Here is a 15,810-nt window from a genome sequence, read left to right as displayed (position 1 = left end):
CTTACTAGTTTGGCGCGATGACCCAAAATGAGTCTTGGCAACACAAGAGCACGCCATTTTACTCGGTTTATGCTACACCAATGTAATTATGAAATACTACAACTGCTTATGCACGGGACTGCATTTAGCTTATGTACGTAAGCTGCAGAGTTAACTAACCTCCGCCTTTGCAAACAAGTTTCTGTGCATGGGGGTCGGTTATCCCTGAAGTTTACTATACACAGTTATTAAATACTTGAATGAGGTTGAATATGTGTTCTCATACATATTTTTAGAAAGTGTTAATTTTTTTTTACTTGACCTGTTTTATAAAACTTAAAATAAATCATATAAATAGACTTATAAATAAACTTATAAATAATCATATAAATAATCATATATATAAATAGACTTATTATAGATAAATAAAGTGTTAATTTGATATGTGGTATGTAAGTAATCTGTGTTTCACCCGCATGGCGAGTTAGCTAGGGCCCCTATATCACCGCCAAGTCGTACAACTCTTCCACACGATGATATATGCGAATACAGGCCCATTTACATGGTTCGAGTTTCTCGCCCCGACCGTGCGATTATCGTAGCACGAGGAAAAATATAGTATCATGTAAACTATACGTACGATATCGCACAAGACGCAGCGATAATCGCCTCGCCCTTGATGATTAGTTGTCTCCGTGTAAACAAAATTTGAATGCGAGATTCGTACTTCGAGTTCATGTTCTAACTCACCATCATGAGTGTATTTTTAACCTTCATTTTATTTTCATTTTGGACCAAACTCTTTAGTTGCCACCTCATGCAAAAATGAATAAAGTGCTGCTTATCTTGCATCCCTGTTTTTGTAATTGATGTCCTCCGGGTTTCACATTCGTAGCTTTTATACATCTCAAATAACCTTAGCGCGGTAATGCCGCTAGCATCTTTTACTGGAGTCAGTTATGTAACGCTGCCATACATGACCCAAAAAAATTTTATTAAGCTATGAGCTTCATCACATCTGATATTTGAGTAATTCTAAGCATTTCTAGCGTGAAGTGGGGGGGAGGGTGGGGTACAAAGACGGCCGCCATCCGTCATCTTTAAAAAAAATCTACTCTGATCCTGGTGGGTACTAGGGCAAGTTTGGTATCATTTTCGTATAAACTAAAGACGTAGAATTCATTGCTGATATTTGTTTTTTCAATTTCATAGTAATTTTACAAGAAAAACGTAAAAAGGTGAAAAATTTGGTTGGAGATTTTTGCTACGCGGAGCCGAAACTACAAAAGATAGAAAGTTGAAATTTGCACACTAGATTACATTTATAAAGTGTACAAGAGATAAGAAGCGATTTTGAGAAATTCAACCCCTAAGGGGGTTAAAAAGGGGATGAAAGTTTGTATGGGATTCAAGTTTTATTTTAAGCTAGGAATTTGAAACTTCGTAAAACGATATATTATTAAAATACAAGAAAACTAATTTCAGCGTTTTTGAAAATTCATCCCCTAAGGTGGTGAAAAAGGAGTTGAAAGTTTGTATGGATATCAAAAAAATTTTCGAACGCGGGACTTGAATCTTTGTATTTGGGGATATTATTAAAAGACAGGAAAAGTAATTTCAGCGTTTTGTAAAATTCATCCCCTAACAGGGTTAAAAAGGGGTTGAAAGTTTGAATCCATTACAAATCCGAGTAGACACACATTTCTTATTGGCTCCCAGGCTTGAAATGCTTAGAATTACTCAAGGAACATATGTGATGAAGCTCATAGCTTAATAAAAAAATTTTGGGTCAACTTTATAACTGCTTCCGCTACTTTGGCACTTTTGGGCTGGGTGGGGGTCGGAATGGGGCTGATAGTGTAGAGTGATATTAGTAATATGTTTAGATTTTAAGTTAGGACATTGTATGTAAATTATTTAAGTAGATTTTAAGATTGACTTTGATCTGAATAAACAATACAAATATGGAAAAAATAATAATTTATTAAATAAATAACCTTACATATGTAGAAGTTCCAAATTTGTACGTGTTTTGGGAAATTTGATATGTTTTATTAATTGCTATAACTCAGAACGACGTTTTTCTTTTCAAAATGCTGCTGTCTCCCGCTAACTTTTTTTTTTAAAAGTCGACGCCAACCATTTTAGCTAAGAGCCATAATAAAATAAATGTAACTTAAATCATACCTATTACAATTAAAAATAATGTGAGTAATAACTAATATAGTTACAAATATTGACAGTATGGTGGTAATCATCTATGTACTAAAGTTGTTGCCACATTTTAAATAGCTTCAATTTTTAACATTATTCTGTTCTATCGTTTATGTAACTTTTTAGGCTACCTAATTTATATTTTCGCGCATTATGTGTAATTTTTTCTGTTGTATTGGTTACCTACGACACAGGCAAGCCCTAGTGTAGGAACCAGCTCTGTATGATAATGTGGAATATGTTGAGTAAATTAATAAAAAAAAATATATCCGAAATTTTCTGGACCTAAAATAGTTATTTGTTTTACAAGGGGGCAAAGTTGTTGTTTAACCGCTCGTGCTAATATTGATACCCGAGCAAGCATAAGATTCCAAAATTGAACCACTAGCGCGCACGAGGGTTAAACAAAATTTGCCCCCGAGTGAAACACAAATTTTTTCACCACACCAACCCGAAGTCAAAATTAAATGTATTATCAAACAAGAAAAAAACAAATCAAATCTAAATGAATGTTATTAAATATTTATCACTCAAAATCATCATTTAAAAGTCAATTCAATCAGCAAAAATTAATAAAACTACTCAAAATTTGCATTTGATTACTTTGCCTCACATTTGAATAAAATGCACCTTTGCTATCGGTTTTTGAACAATCAAGAGAGCCTTTACCAGCAGTTGGTGTGGTGAAAAGGTCTTTATCATTATAGCTAAAAAGAACAATTGATTCACATAATTGAACAACATAGATAAAAAGAAAGTTTGTTCTATTACGATGGAATAAATTATTCAGACTTAGCTCCCGCCATTCCAATCGTTTAAAGTAGTCCGTCCCAGTGGTGCTAAGTCCCACGGTTTGGTAAAGTGTTACGTTACTTACGTTGTAAAAATAATCACTTATTTAAGATTCTAAATTATTTTTATTTATTAAATATAAACATAAACATAATTTATTCAAAAAACACGTATTTCATTGTTGCATTCATATAAAACAAAGACTTAAAAATAGTGATAGTTTACATGTGCCTGAACTAGGATTCCCTGTGTTTCAGGCGAGAAGTATGGCAAACATGGTTCAAACTAATTAATTTTCACTTACAAAAAACACATTATAATTTAGCAACTTAATACAATAATACATTTATCGTAATAATTATCCTATTTATCCTGTTGTAAATTCAGTCATATTGCTTAAGGCTCCTCTTCACGGTGGGCCAACGCCAACGCCAACGAGGGATGCATTTATGCGTTAGAGGGAGCAAGTGATATTGCTATCTCATTCTACCGCATGGCTGCGTCCCTCGTTGGCGTTGGCGTTGGCCCAACGTGAAGAGGAGCCTATATAAATCTTATAATTAATTTACAACTATTAGTAGATTCTCTGTGTCTTCGTACGTCATATTTTGAAGGGCTTTTCTGAGCGTTTCCTTACACTTTTTGTAGCTGAGTGAATTTAAATTTGCGTTGAGCCTGTTGTATAGAAAAGGACCCAGAGCAATGAAAAATCTCATAGAAAAGGCATATCTTCTATGAATGTTTTGTAGAATTAACGCCTGTAAAGTCAAACAAGCCCTTGATAACCGTTTATCTGTCATTTTGACATTTGTGTTTGTTAGAAAGGGACTAAAAACATAGGTTTGCTAAGTTTTATGAACAAGGGGATAAGATTTGATACATAACACCATCATAACACAATTTAAAAACCCAGCCATCCATGACATGGACCACAGATTACAATATAAAAGTACATAAACTAGGTGCTCTCACTCTCTCTCTGAACTATCATCGTGAGCCACAAAGAACTATATTTACACGAAACTATCGTATGTACTCACACGGATTTATTGCACTGGCATTCATTCATTCGGTATATTTCCCGGACACCCATATTGTTCTTTGTATTTACATCGCAAGGCCTTTCATAAACTTATAATGGGATTCACCGGATTCACCTCCGTGTCTGGTGTGTGTGTAAGGAGCTTTACTCGTACACTGCTCCCTGCAAAATACCGGAAGATCAAATCCATGTGTTTTCATGCAAACAATCTGTTTATTTTACGGCCTCGAAGTGTTTCGAGACGGTTCCAGACACTTTTAGGTGGACCCTTTTACTGAGTTGCGGTTTTCCGGGCAACAATTTCGATAGAAAAATCCTTTAGGGAATATTTAACAGTAATTTAATAGCTCTTTGTAACGCAGTCATCGGTTCTTTTTGTTTTTGGTTTGCCATTATATTTCGTTTTTTTTTTAATGTAAAAGTGAAAACACTTACCCCCTTATTCATAAACGTTTACTAGAGTTGACAAGCCGATAATAATCGTTTGTCCTTTTCCGACGTATTGGTGTGATGGAAAGGGACACACGATTATTATCGGCTTGTCAACTTTAGTAAACGTTTATGAATAAGAGTGTTAGACTATATTTATAACAGTAGCTTTAGGAAGCTACACTGTTGTAAAAATTTAAAAACCATCTGAAATCTGTAAAACAAACCAATTATCCGTTCAATATTTTCTGCTGTAACTAACAATTACTTCATTTATTTACAATTGATATTAAATCTAGTCTAGAGCTAGTTCTAAGACAGCATTATACGTGAGAGGGATGTGTTAGTATTTACACAAACCATTTTTAGGATTCCGTACCCAAAGGGTAAAACGGGACCCTATTACTAAGACTTCGCTGTCCGTCCGTCCGTCCGTCCGTCCGTCCGTCCGTCTGTCACCAGGCTGTATCTCACGAACCGTGATAGCTAGACAGTTGAAATTTTCACAGATGATGTATTTCTGTTGCCGCTAGAACAACAAATACTAAAAACAGAATAAAATAAAGATTTAAATGGGGCTCCCATACAACAAACGTGATTTTTGACCAAAGTTAAGCAACGTCGGGAGTGGTCAGTACTTGGATGGGTGACCGTTTTTTTTTTTGCATTATGGTACGGAACCCTACGTGCGCGAGTCCGACTCGCACTTGCCCGGTTTTTACCTTCAGTTCAGAGTTCCGGTTTTTGTGGATTCTAAAAACAATGAGGGAAAGGATATTTTAACTACCGTTTCTGAAAATGCCTGACTGTCATTAAAATATAGGAAAAATTAAATTTGGGTATGTGAAAAATAGCCTTAAATTAGAGAGATATTCCGACATTAGGAATAAGAGCTGGGTCGGGACCCTCTGCTGGATTATACCGGGTAACCAACTGAAAATAATACCTCCTAAGCTCCAGCAAACCAACATGCCTACCAAGTAATTAATCATTCCATAAACTCCACATTAGAATATGCTAAAAGACTCAGTCATTAATTATAAAATATAATAAAGTGTTAAAAAAACATAACACGGGTTCAGGGGCACATTTTTATTTGGAACCTTTTTTACGGAGTTTTACCTTTTTCTTCAATTATGAGCAAAATACGATGAAAAATTAAAAGATTCGCGAGTTTTACGAGCTCAACATTATGTCAATTTAACGTACGGAGTATTATGGAGTAAGGAAATAGGGCCTAAAACAATGTCGTCGGTATTTCACGAGCACTTATTTTATAATTCCTGTTCATTTTTGCTAATGGTGTTGGAAATTCGCGTTTATGGGGTTGATTTGCAAGATTGTGTTAATTTGAATAATGATAGACTGGTCGGTGTTTGATTTTAAAATTAGGGTATTTCATTCGAAAATGTAAGTTTTATAATTGATCCAGGTCTTCCTTTTATCCTAATATATGTGATAAACATGACATCTACAATCTTTCATAGTATATTCATAGTAGTCGAGTAGGTAAGTATCTACCTAAACTGTATACCGGCCAGTGTGTTAGCCAGAAATAGCTTAATTAATCCTACCGATTAATTAAGAACAGAAAACCGTAGTTGAAGTAGCAGAGTTTGCTCTCGTACGTAACTAAAAAGGTTTTCCAGATAATTTCGTACCCAACATCATAATTTCAAGTGCCAATTAAAATGTAATATTAGCTTGTAGTGGTGAAGTATAACGATAATATTTGCTGTGTTATTACGTGCGCTTCAGAAAGTGTACCTTCATTATGCGATATACGATAGCCATAACAAAGCTCTTTTTGGTATATTTTAGGGTTATTTTAATAATATACCTAACATGTACAGGCATGCTGAATATTTTGAATACCTGACAGAAATATCTAATATGTAAGAGATACTGTATACGCTTATCGCTTTACAACCGAGACCTGTATTTTTATTAATTGTATCATGTGTTTAATTATCAATGTTTCATGAATACAAAATACTAATGTGTGGTAGGTTTATTTTCCTAGTAGTTAGAACTACTAGTTATCATAATATCATAGGTATTTACTAGTTTTTACCAGAAACCATACTTGCCGACTTTCTCCACGAAAATATGTATTTTTTTCTTAACTTCTACAAACAACAGACAATTCGCACTTCTCTCTTTACTGTTTAATTATAGGCCTATTTTATGTCATCTTATATAAACCCCTCAAGTTTATAAATGGCCATTCATAATAAAAAAAAAAAAAGGAATTATCTTTTTAAAGCTTATGTTCTTATCAAACTGTTGAATTCAATTTCTCACCTCTGTCAGCTTACTTTTTCGCGTAGCTCGCAATTCGATAATCCGCTTGTTGGGCGATCATTCACAGCGGATCGGAGGGCTCTACCACCGGACGCGCACACCTTTCAAACATGATCCTCTAAATATTCCTATGGGATTATGGATACTACTGACCTACCTTTACGAATTCGCTATGTGCACGACTGGTGCTGCCCTCATTTTGTCGGAATTTCTACGTTAAATCTTATGGAGTAACATTAGTTCAAGCGGCTGCTTGACTATCGGTACATCGAAGTGTTGAAGTATTTGTATAGTAACGCCACCATGTCGGTCCGAGTACATGAGCAGAGCACGCAGTCGATTCCATTGCAAAGAGGCGTAAGGCAGGGAGACGTTATCTCTCCGAAACTGTTTACTGCCATAATGGAAGACACCTTCAAGCTCCTGGAATGGCAAGGACTTGGCATCAACATCAACGGCGAATACATCACTCACCTTCGGTTTGCCGACGATATCGTAGTCATGGCAAAGTCGATGGAGGAACTCAGCATGATGCTCGATGACCTCAACCGAGTTTCACAACGGGTGGGCTTGAAAATGAACATGGACAAGACGAAACTTATGTCAAATGCCAATGTTGTGCCCATCCCAGTCTCTGTTGGGAACTCGGTACTCGAAGTTGTTGACTCGTACATCTACCTAGGACAAGTAGTCCAATTAGGTAGGTCCAACTTCGAGAAGGAGGTCAACCGCCGAATCCAACTCGGTTGGGCAGCGTTCGGGAAACTACGTAATGTCTTTTCGTCCGACATACCTCAGTGCCTCAAGACGAAAGTCTTTAATCAATGTGTGTTACCAGCGATGACTTACGGCTCCGAAACGTGGTCTTTCACTATCGGCCTCATCTCAAAATTCAAAGTCGCTCAACGAGCTATGGAGAGGGCTATGCTCGGAGTTTCTCTGCGTGATCGAATCAGAAATGAGGAGATCTGTAGACGAACTAAAGTCACCGACATAGCTCACCGGATTAGCAAGCTGAAGTGGCAATGGGCAGGCCACATTGCGCGCAGAGAAGATGGCCGATGGGGTCGAAAAGTGCTCGAGTGGAGACCACGGACTAGCAAACGCAGCGTAGGACGTCCACCCACAAGATGGACGGACGACCTTGTTAAAGCCGCCGGAAGACGCTGGATGCGGGTGGCTTCCAACCGGTACGAATGGAGGTCCAAGGGGGAGGCCTATGTTCAGCAGTGGACGTCTTATGGCTGAGATGATGATGATGATGATGAAGCGGCTGCCGCTAGTACTAATGTCGGACATTCCATAAGATTACCTGTGTTTGTGACGATCAGCGCCACCGACTTCGCACGTTCCCAATACGTAGCGTAGACGTCGTTTACGCATTCAACCCCATTTACACCTCCTCAATGTACCCTTCAAAGAAACATTTCTTAGTGGAGCTGTAGATTAATTACCTAATAAATTTCTATTATAACTTTTAGAGTTTGATCGTTGTGTTATGGTAGAACTTTATGGCACAATATTTTTTAAAGAAATAAAATATTTTGACAACGGGAAACATTATCAGATGACTTGTATCGTTTCACATACTTGTACTTGGATTAGCTCCTGAAATATACGTGTGTATTTCAAGGTTTTTATATTTTATACGTTCGTTAACAAATTATATTTTTCTTCGTTTCAGAACAATACGACAAGCCAAGAACACTCAGCACATAATTCTCATAGCAGTTGTCAAGAAAAGGTGAGTCCTCATATTTATATTTATCTTATTTTACGGAAGAAACTCTCTTCCGCGAACGACCGAACCCATAAAATTTTAAACCTCGTTAACAGGGCTGGTATTATATTTCAAAAGTTTTAAGCCTTCACCAAATAATATTTTTCAACATCGCGTGATATCAAAAGCGCAATTTATTTTAATTTATAGCGAAGTGGGACCGTTATAAAAACCGCCCGTAGGCACGGGTGCGCTTGCCGGGGATTTACATAAAGTCAGCATTTAATTAATTGGGTATATAGGTATATGGTTTAATACCTCTCATATCTAATTAGGATTGTTCATTTTTTTTCAAATGTTCTATTTCGAAAACCATTTCGAGGTATAAGGTTTTTAAACAGTTTCCGACATTTGCTGCGATATAATAATTGAGGATTGAAGATATTTCAACAAATATCCTTATGACCTTAGTTTGACCTTCTCCTGGGCTGAATGTAAAGTCATTGCATAATAAAAGTTATCGAACCATAGTAAATAAATCCGTCACTCACGTATTGTCAAAGTTATCATTGTCATCGATTGTCATAACAAAATTTTTCAGTTAAACCGCTGCGCTTGTTTGTTACAATTTGATTTATAATTAATACCTAAACAGTAGACTTCATTGCTTAATAATATATCAAAAACCTTGTTCCTATGTGTGGGAATGATTCACAAAAATAATAGTTCGAATCCACGAAGACCTACGACGTGAAAGATGGTGCCGTGAATTAAACTTGGAATACCTACCTACTTCACGTGTTACACACAGTATTGCTGTGAGAATCACGTCGATGTAAGTATAAAATTAATATTAATTTACTACAATTAAGTATTTAAAAGCTCACTTTATTGGTAGGGTCGTGGTATCTATTTATTTTCTGTGGTAATGTAGCCAGAGTATCTAAAGGCAAACCGTTAAACAGAGATGGTGCTTACTAGAAAGAAGGAATATACAAGAATACATAGCCATACTCAAAATTCAGCCTGAAACTGCTTTAAAAAGATATAATTTCTAATTTCCAGGTACATGTTGCAGTTCAAGCTGCTGATATCATGGTGGACAAGACTTAATAAAGAGTTGTGAATAATAAAACATGTTTTTGTTTACCTACTTTTTTATTAATTTGGGAAATATGTTATATATGTTTCCAAAAAAAATAGTAACTTTACATTAAATGTATGTTTATCATGTTCTGCACGAGCATCTGACAATGATGGCTTCTTGTTGACCATCCAGAAGAGAAGTGTATGGTTTGTTATTTACTCTGTTCCCAGGCATTATTTACGGTCGTAAAGTATTACGACGATTAATAATTAATATGACGTTTGTTTCAATACAAAATGCTCAACTTTGTTCTGGGCCCAAGTGCAGTTACATATCTCACAGCTGTATCTAAATAGGAATCACGATGACCTGAAATAATAGGATATAATTAGCAAAATTGGCATGTTCCTAATATAGTAGTATAAGTATGTAGTACAATATCCAAACAATGGTGACAAGCCGAGCCGGTAGAAAGCACCCACTGGGTGCTAAGCTACCTTTAGCAATGGACGCTTGTAACGATTTTATGAATCCAATCTTCTTACAAATCGAATCAGTTAAAATATATATGATGTAGGTAACTTACATTTGTATTTTTGCTCCCTTGATTTCAGCCAAGTTATGGTTGGAGTTGGATGCTATATGGATACATACTCCAATAAAACTAAGTTATATTATATAACTTAGGCAGATTTCTGGAATCAGCTTTCTCAAATGTATAGCGTAGGTATTTTGAAATTAATGATTCAAAATAAACGAGTTTTCCATTCCAGACGATTGTTATTTATAGAAACACGTGACACTGACATTGTCGACAGGTGACATTACAATCAATTGACAATGACAACTATTTTTTTAATGCTTGTTGTTGCTTGTGCATTATCCTAATCAGCCGACGACATGTAATTTACGAGAAGTCGTATCTCATATTTTCAATAAATTATAAATATTCAACCGAGCCACGAATTACTAAATCATTCAAATTGGTATCTTAAATTAACCTATATTTTCAGAAAATAAAATAAAAATGGGGGTCTAAAAAAAATGAACAATCCTAATTGCCTATAGTTTTCTTTGTCATTTGTTGTTCGCTTTGATACTTAGTCTCGATTTAATTAGGTACTCAGTCTCACCAGAAGTTATGTTATTTCATGTTTTTCATGAACAATGTCGTGTAAAAGGTTATTCTTTATTTTTTAATGCTGTAGGTACTTTAGGTCATATGTGACTTTTTGAACGGAATAAACCCTTCTCAATAACTACATTTTGAGTTTATATAAAACTATATATACTCCGGGTACAATTGTCAGCGAATCAAATTTTAATCTTGGCTACGCCCCCATAGACTACCACTCAACTTACAATCTATTCGGAGAACGCCTTAGAATTGACGCAGTGTATGTAATTGCGCCATTGATGTACAGTGGCGTTCAAAAGTGCATGGATAGATGTCGACCGTAATGCCTTAATATTACGGTTGAAACATGTCCATGCACTTTTGGACAGTGTACCTAACGCAAGTATATAGCAGCGCAGCATTAAAAAAATAGTTATGTAATTAAAAATATTCTATGAATTGTCGAATTAATACACGGATTAAACAATAAGAAGTAAAAAGTCTAATATTTACTTACTTACATTTTTTCCCTAAGAAAGTTTCGCTACTTTGTTATTGAGTTTGATTTCTTATTTTGAATCGTTAACCAATATTTTTCTCCATAAACTTTTTGAAGTTACTTAGGTAACAACTTAGCCCGTATATCTCCTGGAAATTGTTAAAGAAGTTTGCAACTTTGCGAGGTATAAAGCCAACGACATTTTAGAGGTATAAGGAAAATCAATATTCCCGCGCAGATATTTATTTTAAAAGTTACAAAATTCCGCCACTTTCCAAAAGAAAATTAGAAAATGTCGCTGTAATTGTGAGACGTTGACACGCTGAGAGAATCATAAAACGTAATGCCGACAAGAGGGTGCAAAAACACCACGCAGTTTTACGGACTTTATTTTTTATTTTTACGGTACAACGCAATATGATTTTAACTGATGTTTACTACTACTATTTATTTTAAATATGAATGAATGAAAAGATAGTGTGTCTACTTTATTCGGGACAGTAATATATATGCTCATACTCATACTCATATTTTATTGATAATATAAATTACAGGTCAGGCTTACATGACTAAACTACATTAAAGGTAGATTTATAAATACATTGACATATATATTTAAATAAGTATACAAGATTCATACATTTGAGAAAAAAAAAGGAGAATTAAGTAAACTAAAAAGTCAATTATTGTGACATTCTTTAACTGCTATTGTTATTTTATTATTAACATTATTTGGTATTCATTATAAATATTTTGAGGTCAAATATTCCTCGACACTATAAAACGGCCGCTCAATCAGCCAATTTTTGAGTCTAGCCTTGAAACTCATCAGACTAGGCGCATCAGTTATGGATACTGGTAGGTTATTGTATACAGCGGGGCCCATAACATGTATAGATTTAGCCGTTTTGGCTAGACTACGTGGCACTGCCGCTAATTTGTGTCCATAGCGAGTTACACGGTCGCTTTTTTCACCCCGTCTGGGATATTTATCCAGGTTCTCCCGTGTGTATACGGCTGTCTGGAGTATTAGGAGACCCGGCATTGTGACGATACCCAAGGCGGTGAAGTGTGGCTTAGCCGACTCATGCCATGGTACTCGAGCCATAGATCTTACGGCTCGTTTTTGAAGCCGGAAAACACGCTGCCAGTCGGCCGCGCGTCCCCATAGCTCAAGCCCATATTGTACTATGGACTGTATGCTGGCATAGTAGCAGCTGCGGACTGCCTGCCGCGGAAGAACAGTAGTCAGCCTACCCAAGGCAAGACAAGCTCTTCCCATTTTTCCGCAGATGGATTCAATGTGGTTCTCCCACGTTAGGGTTTGGTCAATATGAAAACCCAAGAAAGAAGTAGTACTGACCTGACCAATAACACCACTGGCGAGTTCCACATGCAGCGGGCGACGCCTGCGTCCGGACAAATCGAACTGGATGAATTGGGTTTTGGTTAAGTTTAAAATGAGACCGTTATGTTTAAACCAGTTCGATAATTGCCCGGCAACCGTGTTTAACTTCAACTCCAGTTGGTCAATGGTTGGAGCGGTCACGATGGCAGCAACGTCGTCCGCATACATGTAAACCTCGCCCTCACTATATAACAACTTTAAAAAGCAAACAAGACCCTCGGTAACGGTCACAAATGAGTTAATAAATAGATGTAGTAGAATTAATAAGTCGTATTATTATTTGGCCAGAGCAGCAGTCCAGAACAAAAGAGAAGACAGATTTTACAAATAAGTATGTATACTTATTGATACACGGACGAGAACGCAGGTTATGGCTGATTTCTCTTTCTCTGTATGCGTAGATGCTGCTACAATTAGTATAGTTGGTCAAGCAAATCTTCACAGTAGAAAAAGGCGACAAATTTAAAAAACGTAGGCGCGACGGGTTATGATCACATAAAAAATTTGAATTTCGCGCCTTTTTATTTTTTGAAAACTTGTATTAATAAAATTATATTATTAGCTCGACTATTGAATTATTAGTAGCTCGACTATTGAACAAGAATAGCTAATTATAAAGAACGTAAGATTAAAGTCAGTTTTCTAGAGTTATGAATATTGTATTCACCGTAGGGTACTTATGGTTCCCTTGCATACATTTGTCCCGTCTGCGTTGAGATTATGCAAAACTAGCAGACAACTCTTTGAATTTAAATTGCGCTTGTGCTCGAGTCTAATATGTTTTATAGTTTAAACGACGCTAATACTCGTGAACTCGAGATTTTACTTGCATAAACTTCCATGTTAAACCATGCTATGTGAACTTAAAACTTTGCATAACATCTATCATCGTAAAAATTTTTTATAAATCTAATGTTGAAAAATTGTAGGTACAATACAATACAATACAATACAAATACTCTTTATTGCACACCTCAATAAAAGAAGACAATACAAAAGAAAACAGAAATACAGGCAGAGGTAAACAACAGGTGGTCTTATCGCTAAAAACCTACCTAGTAGTATAGTGTCTGTGCGGAAAGAAATGAGTCGTGAAATGTATAGGGCCCAATACATTGCACGACTCTTCTCTTTCCGAACAGACTAAGACTGTTATACCGGGTGTGACCTGTAATATGAACAAAAAATTAAACTGAAGGCTGTACTTCTCATACTGACCAACATTTGTTCAGCGACTTTTAATAATAAGTTGTGGTTTGATTTTTAATACACTTTAAAGTTTATTCTAAGACGCAATGTATTGCGCTTTTCTTATTTTTAAGGCGTGACAAGCAACGTCAATCACAATGATATGGCGTAGCGATGGCGTCCATTGAAGAAAATATTTATTTTGTATGAAAAATAGGGAGTCTAAATACTTCATAATTTTTAAAAGTTGTTGAACAAAAGTGTCACCGTTTGAGGAGTACAAACTATGTTTTAATTATTTGCTCGTGTTACAGGCCACACCCGATATAGGTACATGAATGTAAAAGGAGAACGAAATAAATAACAATATGTATTAAGTCGAAACTAATACTACTTAAACTCTCTATCATTATTATTTGGCTAACGGCCTTGGCCTACGAATGTCTACTAAGAATTAGTAATGCGCTCACGATTCAATGTTTTTGATTAACTCAATACCTACCCATGCATAAAAGTGGTATTTTGGGCGTCGACAAATAACCCAAACGCAAAACTAAAAACTTTTGCTATTAACAAGAGTTCAAATGATTTACTTTTAAGAAATTTCAACTAAATTGCACAAGAGATTTATTATTTATACCAGAGAATTTAAGACTCCGTCACACAGGTGCGTTTTGCTGGCGGCGCGTGAGCGCGGCGTGAGCGTATTATATGAAAAAGCGGCGCGCCCCGCTCACGCTCCACCCGCAAAATGCGCCTGTGTGACGGAGCCTTTACTCTTCTAAGAGACATGGCTCGGGGGACAACCCGAGAGTTGAGAAAGTCATCATTTCTTTTTGTTACTTTTACGGGACGCTTGAGAAATAAAATTAACGGATAAATGGACCGCCATTTATGTAACTAATAAGTTGTCCTATTATGTTACCACTTCGAAGTAACTTGCGGAGTTCGTTAGTGACTTGGCGGAGTTTGGTACTAACTTATATTGTAGCTGCGAGTAACTATATGATATATTTATTTTTATGTCCGCTTTTTAAACATTTTCTCTTCTGTGTTCTGTGCCCTTTTTATGGATATTCAATACTTAAATACCTATACAATAAGTATCGTAAAATATTGATGATATTACCTACTAATGTTGTCATATGTACGGTAAAGGATCGTTCATACAAAAAATTCTCTAGTAAATTAATATATATTAATATATATATATATAATCACTCGTATTTCAGTTATAGTTAGACAAATTCTTTAGAATTGATTCTTTTTTATTACTCGAAAAATACCTAGTTTTACCTATTTTATTTTTAACATTCTAAAATGTTACATTCTGAGGTTTCTCTCATCTCTGGCATATTAATAAATGAAATGCAAACAATTGCCTTCTTAATTTGATATTAATTATGACAAAGATCTCGCGTACCTAACGTGTTTTACATATCATTAATTAGGCGCAATCCTTGGCTTGCGTAACTTCTACAAATTTCGCTTACATAACGTGTTTTATATATAATTAATTAATCGGAATCTTTGGCTCGTACTTCTAAAATATATACCTTCAACTGCAAACATATGATTTAATAAATATTCCGAAATTACCCTTCGTCTAATAACCTCTTCTTAAATTCAATATATTACTGTAAACGAAGCACATAAAAACATATATAATTCTTGAAAGATATACTTACTCGTATACTCGCATCTAAATATACGAGAAAGGTCTCAGAGTAAGTTCAGGCATTTACAGATTTAAAAAATACGTTACATAGGTACCAATTTCGATCTCAATCTCTTGCTCGCATTTAAACTTAAATATATTTGTGCAAGAGGGATGCGATGCGATCGGTATTATTTATATTGGCAAATTCATTTTTTTTTTCTGAATAGACCTTTTAGACATCGTACACAGCACTGATTTGATTATTGTCTGCTTGTCGCGTTCTCTAAATTTGATATTCTTTGCTGCCAATCTCTTCGGTTCCATATAAACATGATAACATTTATTCGGGTTCCTACCTAAAATGAAATATT

The 15,810-nt window shown here is 35.7% G+C and overlaps 1 protein-coding gene across 1 annotated transcript in view; it reads left to right on the top strand.

Moving 5' to 3' along the window:
* LOC134671901 (high affinity cAMP-specific and IBMX-insensitive 3',5'-cyclic phosphodiesterase 8-like) overlaps positions 1-15,810 on the top strand; it is a 114,813-nt gene that overhangs the window by 55,617 nt on the left and 43,386 nt on the right. The window contains exon 4 of the mRNA XM_063529761.1: positions 8,445-8,504. Coding sequence (XP_063385831.1) covers positions 8,445-8,504 — 60 coding nt within the window. The remainder of the gene's footprint in view (positions 1-8,444; positions 8,505-15,810) is intronic.

This window comes from Cydia fagiglandana, chromosome 16, assembly GCF_963556715.1.
Source record: "Cydia fagiglandana chromosome 16, ilCydFagi1.1, whole genome shotgun sequence".
NCBI lineage: Eukaryota > Metazoa > Arthropoda > Insecta > Lepidoptera > Tortricidae > Cydia > Cydia fagiglandana.
The sequence above is the reverse complement of the archived record's forward strand: the minus strand, read 5'-3'. Positions and strand labels throughout refer to the sequence as shown.